This window comes from Magallana gigas, chromosome 9 (assembly GCF_963853765.1).
Source record: "Magallana gigas chromosome 9, xbMagGiga1.1, whole genome shotgun sequence".
NCBI lineage: Eukaryota > Metazoa > Mollusca > Bivalvia > Ostreida > Ostreidae > Magallana > Magallana gigas.
The window spans coordinates 15,784,246-15,798,380 of record NC_088861.1 but is presented as its reverse complement, the minus strand read 5'-3'; the positions used below and the strand labels follow the sequence as shown (position 1 = coordinate 15,798,380).

The window sequence follows — 14,135 nt, the reverse complement described above, 5'->3', positions numbered from 1 at the left end:
GGTGGTTGTAAACTCCTTAAGCAATAATCTATCATCTGGCATATTTATTTTTCGATTCATGCAGCTTAGATGGGTGTAAAATGCCACCTTGGCACTGGCATAATTATCCGGCACAGTGTTGATAGCTTGTTTGTTTTAATATATCCCTACATTTCGTGTCCAGGAGATTGGAATTCCATCAGCTGTTAACTCCAAAGTCTTTAATCTTCTTGCATGACGACAAGGAAGTTGAATATGTGTTTCTTTCCCATGAAACAAAGTAGAATAATTGGCAGAGCGGACTAGAAAACCAGGAGGCGCCCAATTACAGAAGATTGTATGCCACAAGTGATAAGCTATCCACTTGACACACTCAGAAATTTTCTCCAGCGCATCGACCCTTAAGCCAAGTATCTCTTCAATCATTGCAGTAGAAAAGCTCTTACATCACCACAGACCACTGTTGACTAGTATTTGGCCAAGCTTTGTAAGCAAATAGTTCTTTAAAGTTAAGTCAGATATCTCTAGAAAAGTTAATTGCTCCGGGAAAGGAGTTATATTCAAATTTGGTGCAATGGATGGACCACCAGCAACATTCAGAGACAAAATGCCAACTTTTAACTTTTTGAAAGCTTTTTATTTAGCAAACATCAGTTGCATAAACAATATCTTCTGTGCGTGAAGCCGACATTTAATATCCTTTGCGTTACTCAAAAGTGCCAGAAAAATTGTAAATGACGAAAATTGCAGGTTTTATTTTAAAACCTTAACAAAAATAATGCTGCCAATATAAAACGATTGGGACCATAACAGAAATGCAAACGTACTGTAACATTTGATAATCCTTTTATATATACCCCGAAAAATTAATCATTTTCCTTCGCTAAAAGTACCAATTTTGCAAACAAACCTTTTCATTTGAAAACGAAAGAATATTGTTGTAAGTTAAGTAGATTTATTGAAAATTCGAAATAGAAAAAAATAATGAATTAGTTACACCAAGGATAAATACATACATGTAACACAAAAGACATAAAAAATTACATATAGGTTATTTTATACAATTTCCAAAAAAAACCCACCTAGGTTATAACGGCAACAACATAGACTACTTCCCCATATAACGGGATTTATGAACTTAATATAATTAATAAAATAAGAAATTGTAACGCCAAAGACAAAAGATAACAGAAAGGACATCTCAAAAATATAAACCTGGTATTAATAAGAGATGTATTTAAATAACAAAAATACTGGCACATGTATTGTTTCACAAAAACACGCAGATTGCATCTTTATAGAATGGATTAATTCTTTTCATGTTTGGAATTTTCATTTCAGTCGTTTATATTAATTACCAATACCCCGTATGTAACATCCCGACACAATGACATTCTTTTTGAGTTTTTAAATTGTGCCTTATTTTTTATTTTTACACATTTTGATTATTTTTTGTGTACATAACAGCTACGGCTTTCTTTGGGCAACCGAATTCCGTTATACATCAAAATGTAAAGTATAACCGCCTATATATTAATATATTAGTACGCATTTTTTCCACTGCATCTTTTTTTTTAATTCCCTTCCTTTTAAAAAGACAGATATTTTGTAAAACTTATTTGTTTAATTTTATAGTCCGAATCAAAGAAAATAAAGGTATCATCACAAAGTTTGCATAGGGTAGTGATAACAAAACTTTTAGATAAAAAATCTATGCTTTCTTTTAGCTTGACAAACCTAAATGCTACATTAGAGACAAACAATATATACAGGCACACAATAAAAGCAGATCGAGTCAAACAAGGTGTATTAAACATTCATGTGTGTGTAGTTATCCTGGCCGGCGACGGAATCGTACTGGTTTTCGGATACCGTATTTCCAAGTTCAGTGTAGGTTTCAGCTGTTGCTTCAGTTCCACTTCGAGGACTTATTTGTACGTTTGTAGTTTTTGATCCACATTTTTTCCTGACAAAAATAATGGTTTTATTTTAACAAAATACATGCAGAAGTAGTATTAGCAGTAGCATTAGAAGTAGATGTAGTAATATAAATTTATTAAGTAATAGTTATTCTATTATTTTTTTAAAATCACGTTAAATATATAACCTTTAGTTTACTCTTTATTTTAGATCGTCTTATTAATGTAATCCAAATTTATGATATCGCTGTTAAGCAGCTTTTGTGTTTACTGGATACATTCTTGTTATTGAAAATCAGATGATAAAATGCATGTAAATTGCAAACTAAAGACGGAATAAAAAAAATTACCTCGATTTGAAGTGGATATAGGAGTACATATGCATTATTGTAGAAACAATGGAAATTACCACAAATATAGCCAAAGGAATTTGTAAGGATAAAAATGCCTTGCCTATATTGTGAAAAAAATAAAACGTGTTAAACTTAATTAAACTTATAAGTTTAAGGAAGGAGTCTTCTCGTTATCAAACATACTTCTTATAATAAGAAATTCATGAAATTTTGACACAGTCAAATGAATAAGATTACCAAATGATAATCACAGTTAAATCAAGTTTGTCCTTTTTGTTTTCGCATAAAGGTCAGGTCAAGGTCACTACCTTAAAGGTCTGCTAAAACAGACTCATTAATCTGCAGCACTTCTGAATTGCGAAACATGTGATATTTTCCTAGGCCAATATTCCGCCAAAAATACAGTCCTTGTTAGATTCGAAACATTGATTACTTTTTCTATGCCAAGTTGTATGATAGAAAACCAGAAAAGACTCCTTCCATAAATAATCATTTATCAATATGATTCTTAGTCAATTAATAATGAAGAATTCTTTAACTTCAATTCTACGACTTCTAACTCTAGGATATGAGTTATTCAATCAGAATTGTTTTATTGACAAAATATCTTATTTTCTTGACAAAGATATATTTTCTATCAAAATGTTTTAAACGTTTTGAAAATAATATATAACAAAAGCTGTGCTAAAGAGACTGATAACCTCGCAAGGCTAATTTCAAATGGGGCAAATGGGAATTTTCTTATACATTGTAATTCAAAACAATAAAATAATTGATTCATAAAGGTTTGTCAATTCAGAACTTCACTGTGAATAGATACGCAGTGCATTTTACAGACTTCTGTACTGAATGGGTTTTTTTTCTTTCAGAGAAACAAATAACACAGTGACAATAACCCCTCCCCTTGCAGTTGATGAAAAAGCCATGCGAGGCTCCTATGTGTATAAAACCTTGAATATGTTTTTAATCTGAGTCTCTTGACAGAGGCAAGTAGGCTTTTCATAATTTCCCTCATTCTTTTAAATGCAACTTTATTAATCACGTAAGATTCTGATGTTCTTGGATAAAGTCAAAAAACATTATCAGAATTTGCATACTTCCATTATTTAATTGTAAAAAGGAGAACGTTATATTTCAAATATTTTCAAAATTTTCAATACACTAGTACAATCACAAAAAAGGTTCTGAAATTTATTTACATGTACATTTTTGTCCTATAGTGTCACTTCGTCAATTCATTAACCTACATACAGTGTAGTTTAAACAAATTCTAAGCATCAACTTGCAAAAATCATTTCTTTCATTATGTTATTCATTTCTTTATCACGTTCAAACTTTTGGTTTATATGAAACAGCAAAACCAACAAACCACTGTCCTTTTTACACGCTAAACAAATGCTCTATTTAAACCATTACTCAAATATGGCCCTCTTTGGACAAAAGTTAGTCACAATTTTCTTTGATGTTCCCTATTAGATCCTGAGAATTTATCATTTGCAAACAAATATTTTGCATTGTGAGTTGATAGAATACATTACTTATATATTTGGGACATATATTTGGTGTTTTTGTAACGGCTATCTCCCTTACGTTTCAACAAATGTACAATATAGAGGATATGCAAGTTAAAAACTGCCATAAAATCATTAAATCATGTCTAATGTTATAAAGGGGGATGTGCGGCCATCTTGTACTTTTGAGGATAAAAATGTAAACATTTCTTATCTGGCTTGTTTCTGCTTGAAACTGGCGGCCAAATTTGTTACCAAAAGATATAAAAGCAATAAATATGAAGTCCTACATGTCATTTTGTTTGAAAAGTATGCATACAAGAACAGGACAATGTCTTTTTAATCACGTAGAACAGCTGTCGAACTGCACAGATATAGACTTATTTTGTAGATTTAAAAATCTGAAGAGCGTCTTTGGTTTGAACGACTTTCAAGATAGGAAGTTGTTGTTTTGCAAATCAATTATACATATATCAGAGCTGTGCATATTACTTGTTTTTTTTTTGTTTTTGATAATTTTTGAAAAAAATACCAGCTGTTGAACTTCGTCATTTTCGCGCAGATTATTGCATATAGGGTACCCAATTTCTCTGGATGGGTTGTGGTTATCAATTCAGGGATGGCAAATGAATTTTGAATACTGTTCACACAAACGAAAACCCGATTTGCTGTCACATTGACAGCTTTTTTCTTGTTAAAAGTAGCAGGTGCACATTTTTAGATGATGTTCAACATATGTACAGAGTATTCCATGCAGTAGTTATAAAGTTTATACGGAAAAAATATGTGTCTACAAACAAACGGTTAGACAGACAGACGGTCTGGCTGATTCCAATATACCCCACTAAACTTCGTTTGCAGGGTCATAATTACCAGACACGTCATCTTTGAGATCACTAGTACAAGTTGTTGTTATTGTTGACTCTTCTCCAAGGGGACTTCCACATACTACACTTATACTTCCACTGGATGTATCTGAAGGTATGGGTTCTCTGCCTACAAGAGAAAAAAAAACCTTTAAAAAAACAGATATTATATTTATCTAGGTTGTTAAATTATCAAGTGAGGCGAGTGACTCATTTATTCAAAAAATACAACTTTTTATTGTGGGGTCGACAACATAATGTATCTATAATCTGAAATACAATGTCGTTTGCTTTTTTAAAAGAGTTTGCAGGTCGGGTGTAGATCTCTAGGGGAAAAGGAAAAAGCGGCTAATGTAGAACATCTAAAATCATTGTTTTAACGAACGGTTTCTGTACAAAAATGATCAGAAGACGATAATTTATAATTCACAGCAAAACAAAAATGAATGGAATAAAAAGCAAAAAGCACACTTTAAAAATTTGTGTGTGTGCTTTTTCGGTAATGTTCCCTTAGGATGATTTAAAACGTACAGAAAATATATTATAGCTCACCATAATCATTCTATGTAACGCGATATCTGATCAGCTCTAGAAAATCATTTTCCAGGGCAATAAAACTTCATATTTCCCTGTCATCGTCATATTTTTCATCATATTCCACCCCTTCGAAAGCCACGTGAATTATCATTCCATTTTCATTAAAAATCTCGAGTGTAAGCAAGTTATATCATTAAACAATTTATTTAAAAAAAATTGGATTATATCAACATTTCAAATCCTTTTTGTATAAAGAAAACTAACATAGAAAAAAGCCAGTAACATTCACTTAAAGATTACAAGATCTGGAAAACAATTCAAACCCGATGTATTCTATATTATTACATGTCATTCGGTTTCCTAAACAATTAATTGCACGAACGTTTATGAGATATGAAGATTTATTCTCCTAGAAAGATTATTTTTCATTCGGGCGTTGCCCTTGTGAAATATGATTTTTTTCTGGTGAAATAAATCTTCATAGCCATCATGCAATAAATATACAATGTTTTAAAATTAATAAAAAGTGGTATACCTTCAAATATGATATATTGAGAAAATAGCTCTGGATCAATAAAAGTATTGGCCGATCTGGATGTTATATAAAACACACTGTCTTGTGTTACAATAACAAATAGCTTTTGTTCCGCTGCGTTACATGGTATTGTGATCAAGGTATCAAATTCCGACTGCTGCAATCTATGTATGGCAATTTCTGTAGAACATTTTTCTTTTATGGTACCTGTTTCAAAGCTTAAACTTCCATTAAATCTTGGAGTTATTGTACAGTTACAATGTGAGTTAATTGCGGTGTAGTTTACAGTAAAGATATTTCCGGTCTCCATCTGTCCATCACAGCGGGAATTTAAAATTACTCCATCACCTGAAAATTAAAAATTCATGTTTTTAGCTTGTTGCGTTGTCAATTCCTAATCTTAAATTCAAAGATATGAATTTTTAATATACATGTATGAATCATTATTTTGTAATTATTTTTCAAGTTTAAAAATCAAAATTTTTCTTTTTATTTTTTTACATAGTTTTTCTTCACAAGAGGATTTAATCTAAATACCTGTATTGATTCGACCATTTATCTCTTTAAAATCTATAGATTTCATTTGTTCATTAGTGAAGGATGGCTGTAAGCCGATGATTCAGATCAATTAATAAAAATATATAATGCTGTCAAAACTGCCAGTTTCCATCACCTTTTTGCTTCATATATCAGTAAACATAAGTTCTTTTTAGTACAAAACTGCAAACTATGCACTAGAGTAAAAATGTCACAAGAACCCATTAGAAACGACCATTACAATGCGTTTGATTGAAGAACACCATTTGAAAGATCCACATTGCAAACGATATGAAGTGTCCGGATGATAGTGCTAGAGGATTTAAAAGCGATGATTGTCGAACACATCTAAAATGATAAATTAAAAGATATAAGATTTTTTTCGTTAGAAATTTGTTTCACTTTGATTAATTTCTCTGGGTTAATAATACGGACATGTCATAGAGAAATTACGGACTTTTTCAGTATAGCGAGTACAACTTTTTTCCACAGACAGATAAGTTATTTATGAAAATCTACCAGACACGGGGATAGCGTATAAACAAGTGAAACGTTATTCTATACATCATGTTTTTAGCCGGGCTTTGCTGAAAGCAGAGTCCTGGCAGGCAAATCGCCAATGAAACTATAAATAGCACAACTTCAAAAAATAAACAAAAAACCGAGCAGCGTCAAAGTAAAAGCTTCCGCTTTACCAAATATTTACACAGAGAGCCATGTTTTGTCAAATCTTTCGGTTTTTATTTGTTTGCGAATAAATTTAGCGTTGAATTTTTTCCCTTTCTTATTAATTACGTGTTTTTTAAACAAGACTTTGCGTTTTGGACACATGTAAAATGCGCATGAATTTCCTTGAACTTCTTTTCAAAGCACTCATTTGGTGTTTGGCCGCACATAGAAGTAGTAAGGGGAAGGGGGTTGATTTTATAACGATTGTTTCAAATTGCATTGCAACTGTTGATTTTTTTCAACAAGACAGACATATTTTTAGTTATAGCCGCTAACAAGACAATCCAGTCGCTCTCTGGCGCATTTCCGACATCAAAAGCATGAGAGAGAGAGAGAGAGGAAGAGAGAGAGAGAGAAAAGAGAGAGATTGCCAGTTTTTACTACAAATTATGCATAATGACCCATCAAAAGAGCCCGCTTTCAGTACTTCTTCAGTACTTTGATTTATCTTTGTGATCGGCTTCGGCCGATCACAGTTGTGTCCATATGAGGCATCCGGAAAATTTTACTAACTGCACACGCATTAATTTTTGATAATGTAAACATATAAATATATGTATATTTTTATTAAATATAAGTAAATAGGTCAATTTATTATAGAAACTAACGGTTTTTTAAATTTTTTAAACACCCCCTCCCCCGGTCAAACAAAAAAAATTCCTTCTCAGGGGTAATATATAGAGGATATCTATATTGTGTGATTTTATGTTTGCTTTATCCAACGAGTTGAAATGGTGTATATATTTGCGAGGCTTGCCGAGCGAATATAACCATTTCAACGAGTTGGATAAAGCAAATATAAAATCACACAGTTATAGATGTTCTATTTATCTTATACAATTTGATTTATATTATAAAGCTTTTGAGACAGTCCCTTATGTGACCCGAATTGTTTTCTTTTTTCAAAGATTAAAAACGATGATGCAACGTTGTGTTATGCGGCTATTGTGACCTTGCGCAATACCATTTAGTACGTCATTCCTGAGATAAATCTAACTGTTTTAATGTAAAGTTTCACTGAAATAAACCTTAAGATAATTCCTCTAAATAATTTTTCTTAGAGTTTATTCACTTGATTAAATGAAAATTCCGATTAGAAGACTTGAATAATCAAGTTTGTTGACATACACAAAGTTGCGAATGCTCGTTAGTTTGAATTGACTCGAATGAGGAACAGTTGTTGATGTTTAATAAAACAAACACTAGGCTAGCCTTATGATTCGAAATTGAAAATAGTGAATAAGTCTTATGAAACATTATTTCGGTAAGTTCTTGTATATAAACAAAACCATAGCGTTGTTTTCATCGCGTCGTCAGGATGAACTCCTTGATAGTTAACGTAATTTGCAGTTTTATAAACTTCACAAAGCAAATTGAAAGTTAGAAGTGGGCTAAACTTATCAAAAATCTTGACAAACAAGAAAAACGGGTCTTGTGGTTACGGTTATGAATAACTTTGAAAAAAAGGAGGGGCGGGCTAACCCTCCCCCCCCCCCCACTCACAATAGCCCCCGGTTCAGACGCCTGTGCTACGCAGTTATGTGTTTTTCTTCATATTTGTAATTGAAATGTTTGACAAAATCAATTTTATATTAATTTTTGTAGTAGATATAGTTATGTTGAAAGTACTAGCAAATCTTAGGAAATAGGTCACTGAAACGTTGAAGCGAGGGGTTGTGTCAAAAATAGTTCGGACCGGAAGTATTTGATAAAGCATCACCCGTTTGATATAGCAAAGTTTTATCACACGGGTAATATACACCACACGTATGAGATAAATGTGGTTATTTAGCATATTCATACCAAATGGTTTTTGTTTCACGGGGGAACATGTCTACAGACCAAAATCCATTCCAAAAAAGCATTCTGCTTTGTAACGTTTCAAAACAAAATAAACAAATGTGGATTTAAACGAATATTTACTTTCATATCTAACATTAACATGTGTAAGTTTCATGCACATATCGGGCGCTGAATAATATATTCCTTTCTCATAGTGACCGATTTCAATGAAAAACTTTTTAGACCCCCTTCTTCCCCCGTAAGAAAAACTTTCGTTTAAAAAATAATTATTTTACTACAAATTTTATTTCGTGATATAAATCAATTAAGAATTGATTTAACTTTTAGTAGATAACTTTCATTTTGAATATCTGACAGAAATTCCAAAATATTTGGATGTAAAATGTAGGAATAGACGGGCGTTAGCGTTCTTGTTACATGCAATTATTTACGAATATTTATTTAGCTTGCACTTTCACTTCCTTTTTTATAGTGTTTAAATTAAAAATAAAAGATCAACCTGCTCATAATGGCGCAAAATGCGTTGTGTTCTGAAAATATATGTGTACATTTTACCAGTATATTGCTATAACACTTTAAAGTACGACACTAAAACTAATATAAATAAATGTAAAATTTGTCACGCGAAATATAACAAGCCAGTTTTCCGATATAATTAGAATAAATTAAATAATATGAAATTTTCAGCATTTTGGATCTGATATATCTTCTCATTAATAGCACAGATAAAATAAGAACACAACGATTGAAAACAATTGCCCATGACAATACGTCAAACCATTAAATTGGTATTTTTCTGTGCGGGGTTAACATGAACTGCAATATTTGTAATCATTTCCATATGAGGCATACGGCAAATTTTACTTTTTGCGCACGCATTCCGCATTGCACTACTTTATTTACTATATATGCAAAAACAACCTCAATTATATCTTTAATTACATGTAGATTACTGAAAACGTTACTCTTATCCGTTTGCCATGAAAACAAAACACTATTTAGTACATACTTAATGATTAAAATCACGTTTTTTTTATATATGCGTAAGAACATTTATCGGAAGTATACTAAAAGTAAAGCTTATTCATGCCTTGCTATTTCGGAAATCAATAACACGGTGCTTTTATATATATATATATATATATATATATATATATATATATATATATATATATATATATATATATATATATATATATATATATATATCTTATTCCATGTAGCGCAATGCTTTCGATCGTTTTACATTAACAGAGCTGACCAAAAAGATTACTTTAAATTTGGTGTTTATTTTGTCCTCGACATTGTTTTAAATACATTTATTAATCAATCAAAGGAAAAGTTATTTTGATATATTTTTTCTCTTCCCATAAGTGTTATTTCATTTCCATTAGCAACTTAAAAGAATCCAGAAGCTCTGAGCGAAATTCAACTAAACCGGATATGTTTGTGATATTAAGCAAATGCCAATGTCTCGAGTCGCAACCAGAGGTCAAGATCAATGCATCATTTTTAACTACTTGAAATTAAAATGGAAATCAGTCATCCCGACGACAAGATAAATAAATGTGCTTATTTCATATATCAAATACATTATACTTTGTGAACACTTAGACCTTAAGTTCAGTGTTTATCACTTACAAACATCTTATTAACGAAAATACTTGAACTACTATCTGCAGTTTAAAAAAACCATGTGTCAATAACACTTTGTAAATATTATCAGGAGGATTTTTACATAATTAATAGTAAGCATTATATAAAAATTTACATTGACATCATTTAAAACAGGGCAATTTTTTTTCTCCATTTTTTCATTTCTTTCTTTCTCTCAGTGTAATGTGTGATTATTATCAGTTGTTTATATATGCGACTTCCCTTTAAACATACAATGCCGAGTTTATCTAAAATTAAAAATATAATCACTAAAATTATGATACAAAAAGCATGCATTACTCCAAATGGTCATTGGAAAGGACGCAAGACTCATTCAACTGAGACCGGGCACATGTATTTTTTTTTGGTAAAAATCGGTATAAATAAATGATTCAGTTAATATCATGCATTTTATCAGCACACCATACTTACCCCCCCCCCCCCCCCCCTCCAAACCTTTCCAGAAAATTAATGACTCACCATTACTTTGCGGCATCCCGGGATGAAAACAGCGGAAAAAGGATGAAATAAAAACCAGTGTTTTCAACATTTTTTCTGAAAGCAGAGTGATCCCAATACACAAATGTCTTAACTTATTGAAACAAATTATCGCATTCTCCTAAGCAATCGGCTTACAGCTTTTATATGACGATGATGATGATTTATGTAAGGCCGGATATGACCTAGGTCCTAGAAAATTACACAAAAAAAAGGCAGAGGCGGGACTACTTATATCATAATATCATTGCATTGGCCAAACACTGCTAGCAACTGAGTAAGCAGTGTTTAGTCACAGAGGGAAAACTGTTTAAATCAAAGTACTGAAGAACTGTCGGGAGTTGATTTGATCGATTATTATCAATTTTAAAATCAACGATATATGATTTTGCATGGCAAGTAGTTTCTAATCTGTATTTGAATAACGCACATTTTTATAGTATGAATTCTCGAACTTTTACGACAAGAATTTCTAGAAAACGTTATATGAATCATGTTGTGTAATATTTAAAGATAAAATTAAATCCATCAAACTCTGTATCAGTAATCGAAATGTTTCTAAAAATTGTACGCGTCTGGATCCACGCATTATTGAACTCTTGTCTCGTTCAACCAGACGCTCGGTTGTCTCCGTTAATCTCCGACTACAAAGAGAAACTCACTGCTTGTCGGAGATATACGGATACAACCGAGCGTCTGGTTGAACGAGACTATATTGAACTCTGGCGTAGGAATACATACAACTACAAAAACTCTGATATTTTTTCAAGGTATTTATAAATACGTTTCCTTGAAAACTAATGGTACAGCATACAGTACACCAAATTTATCTATTATTTTCAGAAGTCTTGTCAGCGGTGATGATTTGCGCGTAAGTCCAAACACTGTTTCACGTTCGGTTTGCCAAAGTAACTGCATAGGAGAGTTGATTAAAATCAACTCCCAAAAATGAAGAGTAAGAAAAAAAATTCATCAAAAATATTTCACAACTCTGTTGATTTGTAAGATCTCTGAAAGATTTTTAATTCTTTTTTTCAGCAAAAGTAGACATTGATTGTTACATGCGTATTAATGAAAAACGCAAACCTATATATCCGGGGTTTCTTCACTATAGGATTGAGGTGACTTTCATTAAACTGAAGGTATATATGAAAATGAAACGAAGACGATAAGGTATATATAATTTGTAATTATTATTCATGACCTAATTAATTGTCCAGTATCTGAATTTCCTTAACGGTAAAATGTCCAGTGGACTTCCAAACTTAAACTTTAGGCCTATTCTGTCTTTTATATTATGTCCATACCGTTCCGTTTTTGGTTTGGGCTACTTATTTTCGTTTTGAAAATCTAAATCTTAAAATATAATTGACTCAAAGTTGTGGACGCGCTTGAATTTAAAAGGAAGGTCAAGAAGAGAAGAACGAAGGTCGAAAGAGGAAAAATTAACATGTAAGTAATCAAAAGAACAAATCAAAAGCCTTGACCGTTTACATGTTATAATTAATTTAAAATCTAGTGTATGGAATTCAATTTTTTTTAATGTAAAGATTAAACAAATTTCATTCCATGGTTTAATTATGATAGTGATTATCTGGCAAGGTTATATGGCAAACCGATTTTTTTAACTTATTTTCCTTACCGTTGCAGTCTTTACCATTACACCTATGAGAATAACGGTAGAGACTAGTTCGTAACAGTAGAGACTGAATAAACTTCAAGTATACATTTTACAAGTTTTACCTTTTACATAATATTGTTTTATTATTTAGGAAATGTCGAAGAATTTTTAAAACGTCTAATTCAGAGTCAAGAGGCAGAACTTTTACCATTTGAAGAAGATCTGCGCAACCAGATATCTTTTTGTGATTACAATCAGGAGTATCTCTAAAATCATTAATTGGAAGAAGGTGGTTAGAAAAAACGCCAGCGAATATCTTCAGGAACAGGACAAATTGAAATTGTAACTGTTAAAACATGGGCATGTCAGCAGCAGAGAGAATGCAAAAGTACCGGGGGGGGGGGGATGAAAAACGATCCTGCAAAATATGCCCAGTACCTGAGCAAAGAAAAACAACGTTATAAAAAACGGGAGAAAACTGGTGGGCAATTTTAAATTGCAGCCATTGTAATTTGGTATGTTACATCTTTCAATAAATCAACATGGGGATTATTTTTTAAGTTGTCAGATTTACAGTGGAAAATCATTTACCAGTTACCCTTTTTACAAAAAGAATACTTAATCTAATCCTGAAGCTTTTTGTACGATTTCTGGAAATACTAGACACGATCCTGGGGCGATTTGGGAGCATTTGTCTCCAATTTTGAGCAAATTGAAAGATACTAGCTCAGACATAGACAGTTCACTTTTTATCAGATGGCCCTATAACCCAGTACCGGTCAAGGAAGAATTTTTTCCTTATGAAGAAGGTAATGCACAATACTTATGGGTTTGAAACAGTTACCTGGAATTTTCAGAGGCAGGCCATGGCAAGGGAGCACCTGACGGTGTTGGGGGGAGGGGGAGGGGGGAGGGGCTTTATAAAGCGCACGGCAGATAAGCTTGTTTCACACGGTAATGATATTGCTGATGCAAACGAGTTTTATCTTGCATTGAAAAAGGCCGATTTTGCTGTGAATCTTTTATTGATCACAGATGATACTATTCTTGATACGGACAAAATATCCAGGCACAATGATGATTAATCAAGTTATCAGTCACCGCTCAACAATGAACCCAAATGCAGTGAAAACCCGACATCCATTCTGTTTCTGCATAAAAACTTTGGATTCTTCTTGTTTTAATGCAAAAGATGCTACTTTCATTTTGCCCCCTTTACAATCCATTGCATTACAGCAAGATGTTTCTCAAGCATATGTACCAGATCAAGAGGAAAATGAGTTACATGACATACAGATGTATCTTCTTACTCATGGCAACGCTGACGTAGATATTATTGGAAAGTGGTGTGTAGTAGTATAAAATAACATGCTGTATCCAGGCAGTATTCAAGACATAGACCAAAAAGATCATGTAGATATGTCATCTATACTTAGCATAACAAGGTGTACATTTCATAACTTATTAACATTTTATGACTTTTGTTCATTTAATCCGATTTTCCTCTGTTGAAAACATAAGCAGCATTTGTTTTTATTGAGAATAAATTAAAAAAAAAAGAAGAGAAGTTATAGGGGGCCACTTGTGACAT

At 32.2% G+C, this 14,135-nt stretch overlaps 1 protein-coding gene and 2 long non-coding RNA genes across 3 annotated transcripts in view; 1 reads left to right on the top strand and 2 right to left on the bottom strand.

The window, feature by feature from the left end:
• The window catches only part of LOC105331197 (uncharacterized), a 45,934-nt gene extending 34,493 nt beyond the window's left edge, over positions 1 to 11,441 (bottom strand). Inside the window, exon 1 of the mRNA XM_066070580.1 lies at positions 10,906 to 11,441. Within this exon, the coding sequence (XP_065926652.1) occupies positions 10,906 to 10,975 (70 nt within the window). The 5' untranslated portion in view covers positions 10,976 to 11,441. The remainder of the gene's footprint in view (positions 1 to 10,905) is intronic.
• Positions 913 to 6,440, bottom strand: LOC105333905 (uncharacterized). The gene is made up of 5 exons (XR_010709036.1): positions 6,238 to 6,440; positions 5,701 to 6,048; positions 4,636 to 4,758; positions 2,249 to 2,351; positions 913 to 1,945 (listed from the first exon to the last, which is right to left on the bottom strand). It is a non-coding gene; the product is annotated as an uncharacterized lncRNA (long non-coding RNA).
• Positions 11,442 to 11,588: 147 nt separating the features above from the next.
• LOC117691657 (uncharacterized) lies at positions 11,589 to 13,093 on the top strand. The gene is made up of 2 exons (XR_010709037.1): positions 11,589 to 11,878; positions 11,962 to 13,093. It is a non-coding gene; the product is annotated as an uncharacterized lncRNA (long non-coding RNA).
• The last annotated feature ends 1,042 nt before the right edge of the window (positions 13,094 to 14,135 follow it).